The 13488-nt window shown below is 39.2% G+C and overlaps 1 protein-coding gene across 2 annotated transcripts in view; it reads right to left on the bottom strand.

The window, feature by feature from the left end:
- Positions 1-501: 501 nt before the first annotated feature.
- The window catches only part of sparc (secreted protein, acidic, cysteine-rich (osteonectin)), a 56054-nt gene continuing 43067 nt past the window's right edge, over positions 502-13488 (bottom strand). For both annotated transcript variants that reach the window (XM_059990512.1, XM_059990511.1), the window contains 7 exons: positions 9123-9213; positions 8231-8352; positions 7212-7332; positions 6095-6231; positions 4039-4187; positions 2995-3143; positions 502-1194 (listed from right to left, as the gene is read on the bottom strand). In XM_059990512.1, coding sequence (XP_059846495.1) covers positions 1166-1194; positions 2995-3143; positions 4039-4187; positions 6095-6231; positions 7212-7332; positions 8231-8352; positions 9123-9213 — 798 coding nt within the window. In that variant the 3' untranslated portion in view covers positions 502-1165. The remainder of the gene's footprint in view (positions 1195-2994; positions 3144-4038; positions 4188-6094; positions 6232-7211; positions 7333-8230; positions 8353-9122; positions 9214-13488) is intronic.

The raw sequence follows: 13488 nt of genomic DNA, 5'->3' as shown, positions 1-13488 counted from the left end.
ATGCTGATACTGTAATTGTGTTACACTAACCACTACACTGCTGTGCTGCTCCCTCATCAGGGGAACTGCAACAGCTAAAACAGACAGCTACCCACCACCTTCTCAGGGGCAATTATGGATGAGCAGTGAATTATGTCCTTGACGGTAATATCTAATTCCCAAAATTGAATAACAAAGCTGCCAATTTAAAAGTTACATTTCTCTTTAGGATGATTATGCTTTTATAAATCATATGTTTGATATTGCATTGCACAGTGCATTGTATTGTGCATCATTATAAAAGAAATCCAGATTACTGTGTAATTTGTGACTGTACTGAAGAAGCATTGGCATGCAATATAATGTGGCACTATTGTGTTGTTTTATTCCACTGTACGGTAAACAGTTAGAAGCACATAACAGATATTTTTAAGCTCAGTATCCATGTACAAAATAACAGGTTACAAAATTTGGAATAACATGGATCTCTGCAGTAAAAAAAGACACTCTCAACATCGCAACTGCATGCATGAAATTATTTGTTTTAATTTTTTATTAGAAAGAAATATGAGAAGTGTGCTTATCCTGTGTTAGTGGATAGCGTAAGGGGACCTCGAGGTAGACTTTCTTCAGCTTGTACAACCACAGCCTTATTCCAATTTTTACACTTTCTGATTAACATCTGAGATGTCTCTATTTTTCCCTTTACAAACTCTTACACATGCAAAGTACATATTAGCACTCCTGCTGTAACACAAACCCCTAACAACTTCTGACAGTATACTGAAATTAGTTCCCTGACACTTAGCCATTGAATCAGAGCAATCACCGTCTACCTGTACATGAAAGAGAGAGGCTATGAACCTTCAGGGTTCTGGACATGGATACATGGGCATTTCTTTTTACACGGGCAACAATCCAGGCAATACTGTTAACACATGCAAGTTAATCCTTTAATTGACAAGGACAATTAAAAACACAGCCAAGAAAAAAAGAAATCCATCGAATTTCAACAATTGAAGGAAGATGTGCGTCCTTTTTTGTCAACAAGTGTTACTGAAAGCATATGCACTGTGTTACAGTGGTATAGATAATAGGTAAGTGTAGCACCATTAGTGTAGTCAGTCTGTAGATAGCACCACTACCCAAAGGCAGCAATGGACAGCAACAGGTGAAATAACACAAATTATATCAGAAGATTGCCGTCAATATCCTCTGTGGAAAAAACAAACGTGATACAGAAATTAGATTTCAATTCAAAATTAGTTTACCAATATCTCCTGAATTGTACACTAAATAATTTATTAATAATAAAGAGCAAGCACTTCTAAACAAAACCACCAGGCTGCTAAACTAGCACCAGTTAAGCAGCCATAGTTGGAAATTAACTATTTTTCTCTATCATAAAATTGGATATACTCTTTTCAATGGGGAAGCTTGACCTGTTGCCATGATAGACAAAGCAATAGGGCTTTGGCTTGGGTTGGAAGCATCAGATTTATTATCACTGACTTTTATGATCTGAAACTTCTTTTGTAGAAGGACAGTGCAAAGACATAAAAAAACTGAAAAAATATATGTTCCAGTACAAAATAGGAAGTATTAAGCTTGTTGGGAGGCAGAGTCTTATGCATGCAACATTATACCTGCCCCTAGGTAGTCATAAAAAAACAGATTGACTGGCTACCCCTCCAGAAGAGTAGGGAAGTTATCCACACACTTGGATGTTATTCTTCAACCAAAAATCCCTAAGAAGACATTCCCATGCAATATGATAATGACTGGACAGAAAACTGAGCCAATAAGTCAAAGGTCCTTCATCAGAATTGGAAAAGTGAGACATCCATTTAGTTTTAAGTTGCAGAGAGTAGTGGATAAGAGAAAGGGAATATCTCTGTAAGAGTGAAGGCAAGGTCACCAACACAATACCTCATTTATAAAGCCATCTGATGGATATATTATTGATGGCTTCATTAATCTGACAACGCGTTTTCATCAACAGCAGATCATCACGGCAAACTTAGCTTCACCATAGGGATTGGCCTACACATACCTCCATTGAGTACCAATTCATCCTTTTCTCCTTCCCAGTTCTAATGAAGAAATCTCCAGACTGAAAAATTTATCCTTTCATGGATACAGCCTGAGCTGCTGAATTTTCTGGAGTTTTATTTTAATTTCAAAGTTATAATATATAGTGAAACACAAAAAATGCCAGAGGAACTCAGCAGGTCAGACAGCATCTATGGAAATTAATAAAGAACCAATGTTTCTGGCTGAGACCATTCATCAGGATTGGAATGGATGGGGAAAAACACCAGAGTAAAAGGGTGGGGGAAGGGGAAGGTGATTGGCGAAGTTTTTTACTTACAGCTATCATATTATTTCCAAGGGAACTTGCAGCATGCAAATTGGCTACTACAATTCATTCAATACAGTAGTAACTTCACTACAGAAAAGCTTGATTGCCTGCCTTTGGCATGACTGGGGTCACAGAAGACATTAAGGAAATGTTAAACTTTATTTTTTGGATACTTGTCTTAGGAATTTGCTAATTTCAGTTCAACTGACAGCCATAGAAATGAAAATCAGGTTGATTTTCTAACCAGCATAGTATTATCCATTATTTTTTTATTATTGCCAGGGTGAGATGGAAATCTAGTCTGCACATAGCGATAGTTAATTGTATACCTACATGCTTCTCCCATCCAATCACCACCACAAAAACACTCATACAAGTGCAAAATGTATACGAAAAAAACACTCCCATCTAAACCTGTTTATATTATTAGCATGATTAGACAACTTGCTTTGTACGCTTACTATCCTTAATCTATCGCCTGAAATACTTGCTTAATACACATGGTAAAAGAAAATAACTGCCTCAAGGTTGTGAACTGCTTATCAGCATTAAAAAAAATTGCCTTAATCCCCTTTCAAAATCCAAATGCTGCTCATGGGAAGTTAACTTCAAACTTAGCAATGGACTGTTTACTGCTGTCTTGAGAAACTCACCCTCTTTGATGCCGAAGCACATGGCCCACTCCTCCAGGGCAATGTATTTGTCATTGTCTGCGTCGCATTGCTGGAAGAAGCGAGTGGTGCAGTGCTCCATTGGGACAAGGGGAGCACGGAGAGGAGCCAACTCAGAGTGAGAAAGGTACCTGGATTTAAAATCAAGGCAGGTTTAGATTCATTTAATACTGAATTTTAACTGTTGCAAGGTGATCTGATGTACTAAACAAGCTGAATATCAGATTTTAGTCTCTCCACATAGGTTTCCCAAGTGACCAGGATTGACACCGTCTTTAGTCAGAGAGTGGCGAATCTGTGGAATTCATTGCCGCAGATGGCTGTGAAGGTAGCTGAGTCACTGGGGATATTTAAAGTGGAGATTGATAGATTCTTGATTAGTAAGGGCATCAAAGGTTATGGGGAGAAGGCAGGAGAATTTCGAATTGAGAGTGATAATAAATTACCCATGTTGGAATGACAGAGCTGAATTGATGGGCTGAATGGCCTAATTCTAATGTCTTAATGTCTATTGGCAATTGGATACTGCCATGAAAAAGTGGGCATGGACATCATAAATTATGCCTCGCGCTTCTACATAGTGCAATTGTACTTAATAATCAGAGAAAGAGTTATTGGGGCATCTTGCGCTTTCACTGAATCCTTGAAAAATAATGTAGTAACATACTTAGTGTTTCTAGCTCCAGTACTAATTTGCTCCCACTAATTTGGGCCTACACAAGACCTCCAGGTACAGAAATAGAGTTGAGTACATACAGTACATTTTTTAAATATCAATTCAATCACTGGGGGAGAAAATCAGTCAAGTTATTGGAAGTCCAATATGCCTTGACTGGATGTTCAAAGATGACCAGGCAAGATGCTTGGGTTCTAGAATTTCTTTTCTTTATTTTTGGATTGATTCCATTGGCAGATACATGTGAGAAGCCTTACGACTGTTCACATTTGCCTAGACTTCACTTACAGCAAGGTATATGGAAACTAAACCTGTGATCAAAAATGTGCAGCATTTCTGATGAAGCTTACTTGTCAGCTGGGTGTTGGTCAAGTTGTCCAAATTGCCAGTGAACAGGGAAGATAAACATGTTGTAGTTCTTCTCAAAGTCGTGAGCCAGAAGGTCCACTGAGTGTTCTCCAGCCTGCAGACGCTTCTCATTTTCATACATCTTCTTCACCTGTTAACCAGAACACGCAGGGGTGATGCTAAAGGACACTACTGAGCCTCCCTTGGAGCACTGTGAGCAATTTTGTGTCTCTTATCCAAGAAAAGATGTATTGGCATTGGAGAGGATCCAAAGGAGGTTTATGAGAGTAATTCCGGGGATGACAGGGTTAACATATGAGGAGCATTTGATGCCTCTGAACCTGCACTCCTTGGAGTTTAGAAGAATGAAGGGGGATTTCATTGAAATTTATCAAATATTGAAAGGCCTAGGAAGAGTAGATGCGGAGACGATGTTTTTGATAGTGGGTGAGTCCAGGACCAGAGGGCACAGGCTCAGAATTGAGGGATATCCATTTAAAACAGAGATGGGGAAGAATTTCATTAGCCAGAGGGTGGTGAATCTGTGGAATTCACTGCTACAGATGGCTGTGGAGGCCAAGTCATTAAATATATTTAAAGTGGAGGGTAATGCGTTCCTGGTTGTCAGTATCAAGGCTTATGGGGAGAAGGCAGAGAGGGATAATAAATCACCATGACGGAATGGCAAAGCCAACTCAATGGGCTGAATGGACCAGTTCTGCTATTCTGCTCCTATGTCTTATGATTTTATGTTTTAAAACCTGCGGATGCTGGAAAAAAAACAATGGGTCAGGTGGCATCTGTCAAAAGTGAAGCAGTTGACATTTCAGATTGGAGCAGTCGTTAGCAGCAGACTTTCAGAATCGTGGGACAAGGGGTGAGCCTGCCAACTAGGACAGGAATGAAAGAGACCACACTTCCAGACTTCAATGAAGTTGCTGTTTCCAACTGGTTTATACCCTGCTGTATTCTTTGACAAGCTTTCTCACTGTCTATAGCTCCACCGATTGTAGTGTCACCTACAAACTAACTAACCAGCTCACCTACACTTGTGCTCAAATTATTCACAAACAGAGGTTCCAGTAATAATCTTTGTGTGACATCGCTGTTTTACTTATCTTATTTAGAGATACAGCACGGTAAAAGACCCTCCTGGCCCAAAGAGCCCACAGTGCCCTCACAGACCCCCAGTTAGAATAACACCCTTCCACCACTATCCTCTATCTTTTAGTGTTGAATCCAATCCACCAAACCTTTTCAGATCTCATCTGCCATAATCCTGTGAATCAGTCTCCCATGAGGTCTCTTGGCAAAGGCTTTACTAAATCATGTAGAACACATTCTCAATCCTATCCTCATAAATCATCTTTGTCACCACCTCAAAAAACCTCAAAACTTGGTACAACATAACTGCTTCTGCGCAAAGCCATGCTGACTGTCCATAATATGGCCATGCTTTTCCAGATGTGAGTAGATATCGCACTTTCTGTGTAGCTTTTACACTTTATTCGGCAGTATTATTGTTCTACCTTCTTCTGCTCTAGCTCAAAGCACTGTGTAATAATTTGATCTGTATGAACAGTATGCAAGACAAGCTTTTCACTGTATCCTGCTATATGTGACAATAATAAACAAAAACCTACAGACCCTATTACTAAGAATAGTTTCCCTACCACTGATGTTCTTTCAATCAATGCCTACATTTACAAAGCCCAGGACCCCAAATGCTTTACTCCAACTTGTCTGCCACTTTTAATAATCTGCATCCACATCTGTTATACCCATTTTTGGGCAGCGCCCTTTCATTTATATTGCCCCTTTTTATTCTTCCTACAAAAACAGTAACACCTGATATTTTTCACCTATCCATAAGCCTGTCAACGTCTTCTGTATTTGTCCACCTATTTTCTAATAGTACCACGCTGAGTGCTATGCTACTGTGACATTTTGCGTGTGTTACTCTGGATTTCCAGCAGCAGCAGAATCTCCTGTCTTACTTGGCATTGTCTTATTTCCCAGATTTGTTTTAATGCATTGGAGAAGATGCACATATCTTGCCTTCATCTTTTGCTTCTCAGTCAGCAGATTGTTTTGCTCATTGTCACGCTCATAGAGGGTCACCAGGACGTTTTTCAGCCAGTCACGCATGCGTAGAGGGAACTCAGCCAGTTCACCATCCTGGCAGGGTTGAATGACTGCAAAGAAATTCAGAGGAGCTCACTTAGAGATAATAAAATATTATCTAATATGATGTTTTAATATATTAATTCCTGTACTAATTTCCATGCTTTCCAAACCTGAAAAATCGAACAGAAAATGAGAAATACAGATGAATCTACAAAGACTGGGTCAAAAGGCAAAAACCAAAAGCTGGCCTTTGCCAGCTTTGGAAGAGAATGTCATCAGATCCTTAACACTGTGGCTGAAATGCGTGTGCATGTTGAGGATTTTAATTCAGAATCCATGCAGGGAAAACAAGAGGACGAGGTTTCTCATGCTTCAGCTTTCTCCCATGTTCATCTTCACCCCTGAAGAAATTATGCAGCAACTTGTGTGTGTACTTCTATACTGCCAACAAAAATGAATGAGCAGCTTAGCACTGTTCCCGTATATGCAATACATGACATCGGTGGCAATTTGAAGAAGAGTTAAGTGAATTGGAAGAAAGGTTGAAGCTGGAGGGAGGTACAAGGCAAAAAAGGAAAATGAAATGGTGCTCAGTAACAAAGCCAAAGTATAACAACATAGAATGCCTTCAATTATGATAGCACTTTCTACAACTATCTCCTTTAGCTGAATGCATTAGTGTGAACTATGCTGCTTGAACTAAAAGCCATATTAATCATGGATCTGATGTAGAAAGCATACTAGCGTAAACACATTGGAAAAAAGTATCTACCTGCTTAAAATTTTAATGAGCAATGCATCCGATTAAAGGCTTGTGCAGTCTTTATATATGATTTATGTAAATGATAGGGATGTGACTATACATGATCTGATTAGCAAGCTTGCTGATGATACTACACTAGGGGGGTCTTGTTGATAGAGAAACAGGTTACACGGAATTAGTTATGGAGATGGACAGTGGAATGGCAGATGGGTTTCAACTTCACACTTAATCTAAGTGCACAATTTTGTCTCTGTAAATATTCACTAAATTAAACACTTCACATACATTTGCATGGTCCAATGTAGTCCAGATGGAGCTTATGGCCCTTTTTGGTGCCCTCCAATGCACATTTGGATGCAAAGAGTTGGCAGGCACTATCGTAGGTGTTGTTATCAGTGCCACACACCTGGAGTAAAGTTAAAAAGAAACACAAAAATAGTACTGCTATTGTGATGTAAAATTAATCCCCTCTTCACCAAAACACGATGTTTGAACCAACTTTTAATTCTTAATCAGTCTAAGCTTGGAAAGTAAACAATACTCTGATTGATCTTGCATATTATTTTCAATACAGTGTAAAACAGGGTAAGATACACAAATATTATCCATCATGATCCCAAGCCATTCCTATTGCTTGTTAGTTTAAAATCTTCAGCCCTTTTCCACACAAAAGTCACCATTTCTGGTAGTTCCTGAATGTTCAGTAGTCATGTGCGAGCAATTTGCCTAATGTAGATTCCTAATCATGGGTTTTATGATGTTGTCTGTCGATGTTATGGGCACACAAGGCACATATATTACTAATGGCAATTAACTTGAGAGAATTAATCAGTTTTATATTTTGTCTCATCCCTTTTAATAAATCACATGTCCAAAGTGAAAGGATAATCATTTTCATTATTTCCATATCTCTATTTAGCAAATATTACCAGTCCTATAGATTCAATGTTTTATTAAATGAGAACTTTTCAGACAATTCAGACCTTTCCATCAAGCAGACTTGCGCAGTCATTCAAGTCTTTACTGTTGCTAAAGAGTTGCCAATGTCTATCTTTTGAATGATCGGCTGGCTACACCATAGGAGATCGTTAGACTCCACATTCTGTGGTTTATTTTTGTGTTATATGTTACTAATATCCCTTTAGAATCTTCAAGTCACTACAGCCTAGAACCTCAGTAACTTCCAACTTTGTAATCTCCTCTAATTGGTGGGTTATTTCAGTTCTGCCTCACCAATCATGGTCCATCCTGCTTCACTTCCTCAGCGACTACAATGTTCTGTTTGACAAACATTTGAAACTGACCTTCTCAAATTCAACAGTGCTGGGTGGACAAGTTGATGGATTCTGGCAGACACACATGGGCTCATTGTTCTCATCAACCTCGCATACCTTCCCTCGTTTGCAGTGGAAGTTCTCACATGGATCTAGGAAGGCAAAGTCAGATCTCAGCCTTACATTATGTAAACACTGAATCATCAAATCAGACTGTGGGCCTCAAGCAGATTGCCTTCCAAGTTATTTCATTTTGAGTGAGCCTCTTCTGCAGCAGTGTATTTATTCCTTTTTTTCCATCATGTAAACCAGTGCATGATGTAAATCAGATTAGGATTCAGTTGTTTATCACATATATAATGAAACACACAGCAAAATGCATTGTCTGTGTCAAGAACCAACACAATCTAACGTTGTGCAAATGTCACCACACATTCCAGTACCAACACAGCATGCCCACAATGTTCAGTGGAAGACCAGTAACAAAAATAGTGCCAGCAAAACAAGCCCCATACCTCCCTCCCATACACACGGACAGTCTTCCAACTCCAGGACAAACAGTCCCCAGCTTCAAGCCTCCAGTGGAAACATTGGGTCTTTGACTTCCCCAGTGGACTTGCAGACTCCAGCCACTGGGTCACAGCTTCTAGACTTCCATGGTTAGAACAGTGATGTGTAGCATCATGTAGCATTCAGTTTAGAAAGATACAGTGTCGGAGTTGGAAGTGGGAAGGTATCAGTCGCAACATTCAGTGATGTTCTGAAACTCAAGCCTCAAATTCAATGATTTAGATTGAATTGAATTTAGATCCAACAATTTAGATTGTGTTAGCCAGCAAAGGCCAAATCAGACTGATTTGCCTGCTTGCAAATTACATTTTGGAGAACAGTCAAGCCACAGTCTGGAAACAATTTTACTTACTTTCAGTTTCAATATCCTTCTTGGTATCATCGTCAGTTTCTTCAAAATCTCCCGTGGCAACTTGGACTGGATTTGCTCCGACTGGCAATGCCTATTTGAATGCAAATCGCTTGTTAGCTAACTTGATTTTCTCATCCCACTTTGAACGTCAAATAAGCAAGGAAAGTCTTCTTCAAATCATCCAAAGGACAACAGATCTGTACAAAATGTCTGACCAAATTGAATGAATGTTGGTTGTGGATAATTAGCAAAGATTTAAACTTAGAGATCGTGAGATGGCAAAAGATACTGTCAGAATTGGGTTTAATATCACTGACACAAATTGTGAAATTTGTAATTTTGTGGCAGCAGTGCACTGCAATAAAAAAAACTATAAATTACAGCAAGATATATACACTATATATACATAAACATATATATGTAGTGCAAAAAGAGAGTAAAGGTAGTGAGGTTCAAGTCCATTCAGAAATCTGATAGTGAAGGAATAGAAGCTGTTCCTAAAATATTGAGTGCATGTTCTTCAGCTTGGTGTACCTCCACCCTGATGGCAGTAATAAGAAGAGAGTGTATTCTCAATAATGGAGGCCCTTAATGACCACCTTTTTGAAGCATTGCTTTTTGAAGATGTCCTCAATGCTGGGGAGGCTAGTGCCCATGATGGAGCTGGCTGAGTTTGCAAAACGGTTATTGTAAAGGTAGGCAGGATGTAGCGGTGGAAAATCATTGTAAGTCCCACTCCATCTTTCACTCTGGGGTGCAGATTTTGGACTGTTTAGTCATACAATCATACAAAGTAGAAACGGGCCCATCAGCCCAACTCATCCTTGTCAAGTATGTTTCTCAGCAAGCTAGTCTCATCTGCCTGTGTTTCGCCCATAGCCCACTATCCATGTACTTATCTAGATGGCTTGTAAGTGTTATTAATTTGTTCACTTCAACTGTTAATTCTGGCAGCCTATTCCAAAAATGTAACACTTTATGTGAAAAAAATGCCCCTGACGTCTCCTTTAAGCTTCTTGTTCTTACACCTATGTCCTCTTGTTTTTAGCACCCAATCCATGGGGAAAAGACCATGTTCTTTCACGCTGTCTATACCCCTCATAATCTTATATAAGATCATAAAACATAAGAGCAGAACTAGGCCATTCAGCCTGTGACGAAGGCCCGTCACTGATTATGGATGGCACATGGCACATTCAGTAAAACTCTCAAAGGGTCATCCACACACATTGTTCCCCTCTGTCATTGTGGTGAGTGCACGCATCACAATAAATCAACAGTCTCAATTTTACACTTATCCCCAGCAGAAATAGGTATGAAAAAAAAAGAAACACACTATGTCACAGTTTAATTATCTCAGGTCAATTTATTCATATTCGTCTTTCCAATAAGTGTTTTGCCGAAGTGTCAAGATAATCTGATGTTTCTCTCCTCCACAGTCACTGGGTCGGACACGGAGCTGCTGCATAGAGCTGTCTAATATAGGGGCAGCAGCAACCTGCACAGGTGTGCTGATGGTGGAGGATACCATCTTTAACTGGGTCAAGGGTTATATTACCTAATTACTCATCTTGTGGTAAAGTTTTGTGGTTTAGTTAAGATATTCCGGGAAATGGTGACTCCTATAATGAGGTATTTGTGTTTATTGTGAGAACTGGCAGTAGAGTTTCAGATTGTGTGAAATGGAAGATAATTGAATTAATGAGCTTTTGGTTGGTCTGAGGGAGGGGCTCAGGAGTTATAAGCCTCAGGTTACCAAGGCTTTGGTGTTTTTTTTCTGTTTAGCCTGAGAGTGGCTGTTAACCAGACAGGTGACAATTGCAAGCTGTATATATATTGTATTTTTTTTTCATTCTTTTTCTTGTTTTGATGTGGACATCCAGGTTTTTGTTTTTCCACTATTTTTGTAAATAAAAGCACCTCAATCTATTTTTGCGACTCAAGCCATCTGGTTATTCTTCTTAGACAGTTGACCCACAGTTATTTGTGACACAGCCCTTTGAGTTAGCTCCATCACTCCATCATGACTGATGTATCATCTCCCTCAATTCCATTCTCCTGCCTTCCCCCCACAACCTTTGATGCTCTTACTAATCAAGAACCTCAGACTCTATCCAGTCACTCTCCCAATCTCCTAGGTCCCAGTCCTAAGCAACCTCCCCTTGTAAATAGCTCACAAGTCCACGCAACATTCTGGTAAAGCTTTTCCACATATTTTCCAGGACAATAATTTCATATCTATAACAGGTATGTATAAAGCTGTACACAAGGCTCCAAATGTGGCATCATATATTAGTCATGAACAAGTTCCTCAGAAAGCACAGGAAATGCTAATTTGCTGGGGTTATCTGTTGTGTTCGAGCTCTCGATGCTGCCTCCTCTACATCGGTGAGACGCATTGTAAATTGGGGGACCGTTCCATTGCCAAAAGTGGAACGTCCAGTGGCCAAACGTTTTGATTCCCATTCCCGTTCCAACACGTCAGCCCATGGTCTCCTCTTGTGCAATCCTCAGAGGAAAGGAATAACACTGTAGATTCTGTCTGGGTAGCCTCCAAACTGATGGCATGAATATTGATTTTCTTTTCCAGTAAAAAAAATTCCTTCCCCCTGCCTCCTCCTTCTATTCCCCTCTCTGGCCACTTAACTCTTCTAACCTATCCTCCTCCTTTTCCTTCTCCTGTGGTCCACTCTCCTATCCAATCAAATTTCTTCCTCTCCAGTCCTTTACCTTTCCCACCCGCCTGGCTTCACCTATCACCTTCTAATCATCATCCTGCCCCTCCCCCAACTTTTTATTCTGCCTTCTTCCCCCTTCCTTTCCAGTCCTGAAGAAATACCTTGGCCTAATATTCATTTCCTTTGTGCTGTCTGACCTGCTGAGTTCCTCCAACATCTTGTGTGTGTTGCTTTGTTGGAGAGTTTTCTGAGCTGTACCCCAATTACAGTTTTTAAAAATCAAAGGATGGACATTAGTGACTGTCAAAATCTTTTGATGAAAGTCCGGGGGGTGGAGTTTCAAGATGGCGACGTAAACATCTGCCTTTTAGGCGCTCTTCACTTTTCTAACTATAATCACCCTTTAATCTAATCTTTTCGAATTTAATCAAATGAGTTGATATTTTCGATTGACTTTTTTTTCTTTTAAAACTATATTTGATCTAACTTTGCCGAACTTAAAATGGCTACAAGTAAGAAATCGTCTAAGGAGCCTTTATCTGTTGAAACAATTTCTAATCTTCTGGACACTAAACTTGCAGGTTTGGATAACAAGCTGCAAAGTAAAATGGCAAGTTTGGAAAGTAAAATGGCAAGTTTGGAAAACACGTTTACCACGAAAATGTCTGAACTTGAAGGAGCTGTTAAATCGCTTGATACTAAGTTTCAGTCGCAGGCATCGGTTATTCAGCGGCATGAAGATAAGTTGGCGACTCTTGAAAAATTAATTGTTGAAAAAGTACGTACAATTGAAGTGTTGGATAAGAAGGTACAATCGACTCTTAAGACTGTAGATCAGTATAAGTTTAAAATTTCTGATCTCGAAAATCGATCTCGCAGACAGAACTTGCGTATTATCGGGTTTCCCGAAAAAGTTGAGTCCGGTGATTTAACTGAATTTTTCTCTAATTTACTATGGGAAATTTTCGGTGATGAAGGTTTGCAAACTAAACCTGTTATCGACCGCGCTCACAGAGTTGCGAGGTTTTCGTCTGTGCCTGATAAACCACGAGCGGTGATTGTTCGCCTTCATTATCCTCGTGAGAAAGAGCTTCTAATTCGATTAGCTCGTAAAAAAGGTATGATTTCCTACAAAAACTTTCAGTTTCGAATAGTCGAGGATTACTCTTTTGAAGTAATGAGAGCCAGGATCGCTTTTAAACCAGTGATGGCAGAGATTCATTCGATCGGACTTAAACAAGCTTTAATGTATCCAGCGAAGCTTAGAATTGTGCTGCCCGACTACAGTCAACGATTTTTCAACACTCTGGAAGAAGCGAAGAAATTTGTTGGAGAATTTCGATCTTCTACTGCAACTTGAACTATGTGTTATGTGGAAGATTTTTCGGAGAGAGGATATCTTTCTATTTTAAGTTTTAACCTATGAAGTTGGGTTATAACTTTTTATTTTTTGATCTATGGGTCCGGTTTTTTTTTACTAGCTTCATTGTTTATAGATGTTTTTTTTTAATTTTGATAATATTCTTTTTTTTCTTTCTGTTTTGGTTATATACGTTTATATTTTGCATTAATGATTTATCTTTTTTTTTAAGTTGTTTATTTTTCCCGTAAGATTCTGTTTTTTACAAGCATTTATCTGTTTGCCTGTACTCAGATATGGGACGAATGTTTTGGACTTTTAGTTTTTT

Source organism: Hypanus sabinus, chromosome 15 (assembly GCF_030144855.1).
Source record: "Hypanus sabinus isolate sHypSab1 chromosome 15, sHypSab1.hap1, whole genome shotgun sequence".
Taxonomy (NCBI): domain Eukaryota; kingdom Metazoa; phylum Chordata; class Chondrichthyes; order Myliobatiformes; family Dasyatidae; genus Hypanus; species Hypanus sabinus.
This window is presented reverse-complemented; position numbering and strand designations above follow the sequence as displayed.